At 38.1% G+C, this 6,845-nt stretch overlaps 1 protein-coding gene across 1 annotated transcript; it reads right to left on the bottom strand.

Moving 5' to 3' along the window:
• Positions 1–3,226: 3,226 nt before the first annotated feature.
• On the bottom strand, positions 3,227–3,679 carry LOC107030162. The gene has a single exon (XM_015231540.1). The coding sequence runs from the start codon at positions 3,677–3,679 to the stop codon at positions 3,227–3,229; it is 453 nt and encodes a 150-aa protein (XP_015087026.1).
• Positions 3,680–6,845: the final 3,166 nt, after the last annotated feature.

The following is a 6,845-nucleotide window of genomic DNA, read 5'->3' on the forward strand; positions in this document are numbered from 1 at the left end:
CCCTTGAAGTCAATAACACATGCTCTCAGCATGTCTTCAAGGTTATAAACGGTACGCTTTGCTTGTCAATTCGTCTGAGGATAAAAAGCAGTACTGAGCTTAAATTGTGTACCTATGATCTATTCGGAAGATCTCCAAAAGTGAGAAGTGAATTGGGCTCCCCTATACAAAATGATAGATAAAGGGGTCTCATGCCACCTCACTATCTCATCAGTATACAACTTGGCATAATCTTCAACCCTGTAAGTAGACTTCACAGGAAGTGAAGTGATCAGACTTAGACATCCTGTCAACAATGACCCAAATGGAATCATGCAGTTTCCTAGTCCTAGGAAGACCAACCACAGAGTCCATATTAATAGCCTCCCACTTCGATGTTGGGATCTCAATCGACTGGGTAAGACCTCCAGGCTTAAGGTGTTCGACCTTAACTTGTTTGCAATTGGGGCACTCCTCCACAAACTTAGAAATATCTCGCTTCATACCTTCCCACCAATAGATCTCCTTGAGATCATGATACATCTTGGTGGAACCTGGATGAATGGAATACCTTGAACCATGAGCCTCTGCAATAATATTAGGTCTCATATTATCCATGTTGAACACACATAATCTGCCCTGGTATCTAAGCATACCATCCCCCCTTAAGGAAAATGATTCATTCAGCTTAGTCAACACTGAGTCTTTCAAATCCATAAGTACTGTGAGATGATTCTTAGCTTTAACATCTACAACAAATGAGGATTCATAACTGGAATGAACTTAAACACCCCCACTTGGTGTATTTACTAGCCGTACACCTAACCTAGCCAATTGGTTTACCTCTTTAACCAGCTCCTTCTTCTCATCATCAATATGAGACACACTTCCCATGCTCAATCGGCTCAAAGCATCGGCCACTACATTAGCCTTACCTGGGTGATAGTGAACACTCAAGTCATAATCCTTGAGCAGCTCTAGCCATCTTCTCTGACGAAGATTCAATTCTCTATGTGTAAAAATATACTGAAGACTTTTATGGTCAGTAAATACATCAACATGTACACCATATAAGTAATGTCTCCAAAGTTTTAATGCAAATACCACATCAGATTACTCAAGATCACTGGTAGGGTAATTCTTCTCATAGATTTTTAGCTGTCTTGATGAATATGCAATCACCCGGCCATCCTACATAAGAACACATCCCAAGCCTATTCGGGAAGCATCATAGTACACCAAATACCCTTCACCACTCATCGGAAATGTGAGAACTGGGGCTTAAAGGAGTCGGTCTTTGAGCTCTTGGAATATCTTTTCACAAGACTCAGACACCTCAAACATTAACTTCTTCTTTCTTAAAGCTGTCAATGGACCAACAATAGCACAAAAGCCCTCAACAAACCTGCGATAGTAATTAGCCAAACCCAAGAAACTCCGGATGTCTGTAGGAGTGAGGGGTCTCAGCCAGTTCTTCACAGACTCAATCTTTTTCGGATCAACCTCTACACCCTGGCCGGACACAACATGACCAAGGAAGGTCATTGATCTCATGCAAAACTCATATTTGCTGAATTTTGCATACAACTGATGTTCCCTGAGTACTTGCAATATCATTCTCAAATGATGTTCATGCTCTTCTCTGGACATAGAGTATACGATGATTCATCTATGAATACTATGACAAAAGAATCAAGGTATACACGGAAGACCCTATTTATAAAGTCCATAAACACGGTTGGTGCATTAGTGAGACCAAATGACATGACAAGAAACTCGTAATGACCATACCTAGTACGAAAGGCAGTCTTAGGAATGTCCTCTTGTCTCACTCTAAGTTGGTGATACCCTGAAAAGAAATCTATTTTAGAAAAAAAACCTGCACCTTGGAGCCGATCAAATAGATCATCATTCTGGAAGAGGGTATTTTTTCTTTATAGTGACTTTGTTGTGTTTCCGGTAATCGATACACATTCTAAGGGTTCCATCTTTTTTCTTAATGATCAACACTAGAGCACCCCAAGAGGATATGCTCGGCTGGATTAAGCCCTTATCAAGTAGATCTTTTAACTGCAACTTCAACTCTTTGAGTTTAGTTGGAGCCATTCTATAGGGAGGAATGGAAATTGGTTTGGTGTTGGGATCTAAGTCAACACAAAAGTCAATTTCGCATTAAGGAGGGATTCTTGATAAATCCTCCGGAAACACATCTTGAAACTCATTCACTATGGACACAAAGTCTATGGAAGGAATTTCATGTTCTAAGTCATTGACTCTAACTAAGTGGTATAAATACCCATTAGATAACATCATATTGTCTTTAAGATGGGAAACTATTTGGCCTGTTGGATTTGAACTACGCGCTTCCCATTCCAGCTCTAACTCATTAGGAACTGAAACCTTACTACCTTGTTTCGACAGTCTATGGTAGCATAGCATTTATGAAGCCGATCCATACCCAAAATTATATCAAAGTTAAGCATGGTTAATTCTATTAGGTTAGCATAGGTAACTCTGTCAAGAATAGTTATTGGGAAATCTCTATATACTCTTTCAACTCTAATGTTGTCTCCTATGGGAATACTAACTAGAAAAGGTTCATGCAAGATCTCAAGAAGCAAGTCAAATTTACTAGATACTAAAGGAGTAACAAGAGACAAAGTGGATCCTGGATCTAACAATGCGTACACAGGAAAAGAAAAGACATGCAAGTTACCATTGACCATATTAGCTGAATTCTCCTGCTCCTCTCTACCTTTTGAAGCATGGAACCTGTTCCTCTTGGGAGGCTCGGCTGTAGCAGTAGGATTAGGCCGAGGCTGAGTATCTGCCTTGGCTGATTCTTCACATGTGGGCAGTCGTTAATCATATCCCCACTATTGCCGCACCTATAGCAGGCATTAGAACCTACCATGCACTCACCTCCATGCAAACAACCACACTTACCACACAACTTTGTGTCACGCTGGGCATTTCTATCAGTACCCGTCTTGAGTCAAGACTAGTGCCATTTGGCAATAATGTTCCAGGAAGCAGTAAGATTACCTGAGTGCTGGTGCCCCTTCTTTAACTTGGGCCTGTCCTGGACTTCAAACGAACTCCTACCAGTGCTAGAACCAGCCTTTTCTGAGGGCTTAGGCTTCTTTCCTTCTCGGCCTCTCTTCCTCCGATGACTCTCCTTCACCTGTTGTGCATGTACAATCAACCTAGCAAGGTCCACGTTATCATGCAACATGGCTGCCCAACATTACTCCTCCAGATACTCCGATACACAAGTCACAAACCTGCTCATCTCATCCCTGCTACTGGACACCAGGGAAGAAACATATTTGGAAAGTTTAACAAACTTCAAGTAGTATTCTTTGACTGACATACCTTCCTGATGTAGGTAGATGAACTCCTCAACCTTATCCTCTCTCTGCTCTCTGGGAAAGAACCTCTCTAGGAATGAAGTATTGAGAATGTCCCAAGTAATGGGGACTTCTCCTGGTGCTCGGCCATCTACCCACATCTTGTACCATACCTGCGCCACATCGTTGAGATGGTATGCATCCAACTCATCCTTCTCCTCTTCATTAACACCCATAGCACAGAGAATCTTGTGGACCTCATCCACAAATTCTTGGGGATCCTCATGGGCTCTGTACCCAAAGAAGACTGGAGGATTCATCCTGGTGAAATCTCTCAGTCTGCTAGCCATGGTGCTAGCATGTGGGTTCTCCCTGGGAGAACCCTCTCTAGTGGCTTAGGCTATTATAGCCTGTCCCTGTGTAGTGATGGCTTGGGCCATCTGAACCAGTGCTTCTCTCACTTCTCCATCCGTCAACTTAGCAGGGTTGACAGACACTTGCACTCTAGTATCTAGGGCTTGAGGAGGAGCTTGGTTTCCCCCAATACCTGCTTCTCCAACTCTCTTGCCTGTGTTTCTTCTTGTGTTCATTTTTCTACACGCACACACAAGAAGGAAGTTAGATGCTAGCATGACACAAAATTTCAAAGCTCTACACAGCACGATAAAGAGTAAAAGAAGTGAAGATTCGTAACATCACTAAGTCTATAATTCATGGTTGTGGTGCACTTCACAATCGTGAGCTAGAAACTACGCAATAATTTGACCTCATGCTCTGATAAAAAGTTTATCACACCCGGGTCCTAGACCCTAATGAGATCGGTGTCGTAAACTCTCAGAGGTCACAGACAAGCCTCTTCTTGGCTTTCATCACAATAATACATTTAAATTTAGCAGAAAATTTAAAACCTTTTTAACTTACTAAAGTGTACTTAGACTTCATATAATTCTTGTATAAGAGTGATATACTAACAGCTCAAAATAAAACAACCATCTATTAACAAATTGAACAATTTAAATGAAGAATTCATAATACTATTAATATTTGCCAAACCGGCCTTAATACAAAATTTTGAACAAATGCTTGAAAGGAAATGCTAGGGACAACATCCACTAGCTATGTCTAATCTACTAAATCTAGACAATAAAGCGTAGCAATCCTCAAACTCAAGAGGACCTACCAAAGTCTTGAGGTACTAGTCCAAGCCGCTTCAACTTATCTTCAATCTCCTTCAAGGACCTGCACCTATAAAAATATTAATTGTATATGTGTTAGTAAACACTTGTAATAATTATGGGAGTATGCACATAAACACAGAAAGGACTTTGCATGATCAAGGAAATTTCTTCCTATAGCAACATGCCATTTTTGGAAAGTGAAGTAACTTTACTTTCCTAATTCGTTATTTAGGATTCATGCTATGAATATTACATATTTTGATTAATTTAAATCACAAAACTCATTTTCTATATGAACATAAGACCTTGGAGTCATGAACATAATTTTAGAATAACTCGAGCAAAATTTAATAAGTTTTCTCCCCCTCAGGCCGAGAGCTCCTCTCCCCAGACTTAGTTTATTTTCTAGTCCTTTCTTGTTTTTGTTGTGTAGTTAAATGATCTACTTTATCCTATGTTTTACTTATGAGTGCAATGATTCATTGTAATCCCATTCTACAACGAATCAAGTAAGTAATCCAAAAGACTAAGCAAATGATTTGACTACCCTATTCACAAGTTATTCATTCCATTTTTGTTAAATTGGGCATTATGTATTTACAAGCCCATCTTTATTGGATATGCCCATTATTTGATCATTTGCATAATATAAGATACTGGGGCATGTATTTATTGGCTATGCCCATTAATTGATTATTTGCATAATATAAAGATGTTGGGGTATATATTCATACTCCAATTGATGAATCATTATGTTTTGCTCCTTTTATTGGCATAAGCCAATAACTATTAAAACTTCATTCTTATCAAACACTGATGATTTGATGTACTTATGCTTTTGCTTTCTTAGTTAACTTTGAACTTACATTTCTTCTTCTTTGATTTCATGTTCACTTTGAACATGCTAGGTTGTCTTAGGATATTCTTTTAAGACTTCTATTTGTATCTTTCTGTGCAATGACTAAGAATGACTTACATCATTCCTAGTTATTTCTTTCTTTGTTACTTACTTTCTTAATGAAATATTTAGCATTAAAAAAGATAGATCATGTGATCTAACATGAAATAAAGAAGTGGTTCATCGGCCAAAGTGAAACCGAATACTTTCTAGTTTTTTTAGGTGGATCCACTAGCTAGTAGCCTATGCTTGCAACATAGTTCAAAGACTTGCAGAAATTAGAGACTCTTCTCCACCTTGGTGGTAGTCTCATCTCATGAGGCTTACATGTGCTTGCACAAGCTCATTACTAGTCTATCGGTGCTTAGCTCAATTTATCATACTTTAAAACTTTTAGAGTTGACTCATATATCATAGAATCTTGATTCTAGTATGAGGTATGCTTAGCTCAATGGATGACTTGTCATCCCTTTCTATACTTGATGAATGTGAGCTTAAATCTTACATTATCATCATGGTGTTAATGAGACTTCTCTCACGATTTTTAACACCCTCGTATGTGAGTATCTTTAACATAATTGTTTAGTATTCTTAGCTCAATGGATGACTTGTCATCGCTTTCTATACTTGATGAATGCGAACTTAAATTTTACATTATCGTCATGGTGTTAATAAAACTTATCTCACGATTTCTAACACTCTCTTATGTGAGAATCTTTAACATAATTGTTTAGGTGCAAGTGAGACTTGTCTCACTTCCTTTAACACCCCATTCTATGTAAATTTTGTAACTTATAAGCTTTTAGTTATTTAATTACGCACCTTATCTTGTTCAATGTTATTTGGTAGTCTTGTACCATTGTTTAAGAAAGTTATAAAGACTTATTCAATGCGCTACTATGTTCACAAATTCATATTGATAGGGTATGTTGGGACTTGTCCCAATCATTGGCATACCCTAGGTTATGAGTTCATTGAGTTACATTTTGTTATGTCAATCTTTTACATTTTATGGAATTACAAGGAACATCGTAATTTATGTTGGCCATATGAGATTAGTATGACTTAGTCAATGGCCAATTATATTACATATTTTTGAAATAATATTGTAAGAAAATTTATTGGCATAAACTGAATTTCATAAACATCTTATAACAATTTCATCTTCTCGGACACAATTAGCATTACAACCATTCTTATCTCATGTAAATGGTATTCTAATCATAAGGATCTAACCTATAGGACTCATTCGACATTATCAAATCACAGAAACCTACACATAATGATCAGTTAGCACCACATACCAACAACATGCTCGAAATTTGCATTATACATACTACTAGAATCAGAAATAGGGAGAACTAGGGAGATGGAGATTCGAAAATCTCATTGGGAACAACCCTAGTTTCAATTTTCTTGAATTCAAAACGTTTGAAAATC

This window comes from Solanum pennellii, chromosome 9 (genome assembly GCF_001406875.1).
Source record: "Solanum pennellii chromosome 9, SPENNV200".
Taxonomy (NCBI): Eukaryota; Viridiplantae; Streptophyta; class Magnoliopsida; order Solanales; family Solanaceae; genus Solanum; species Solanum pennellii.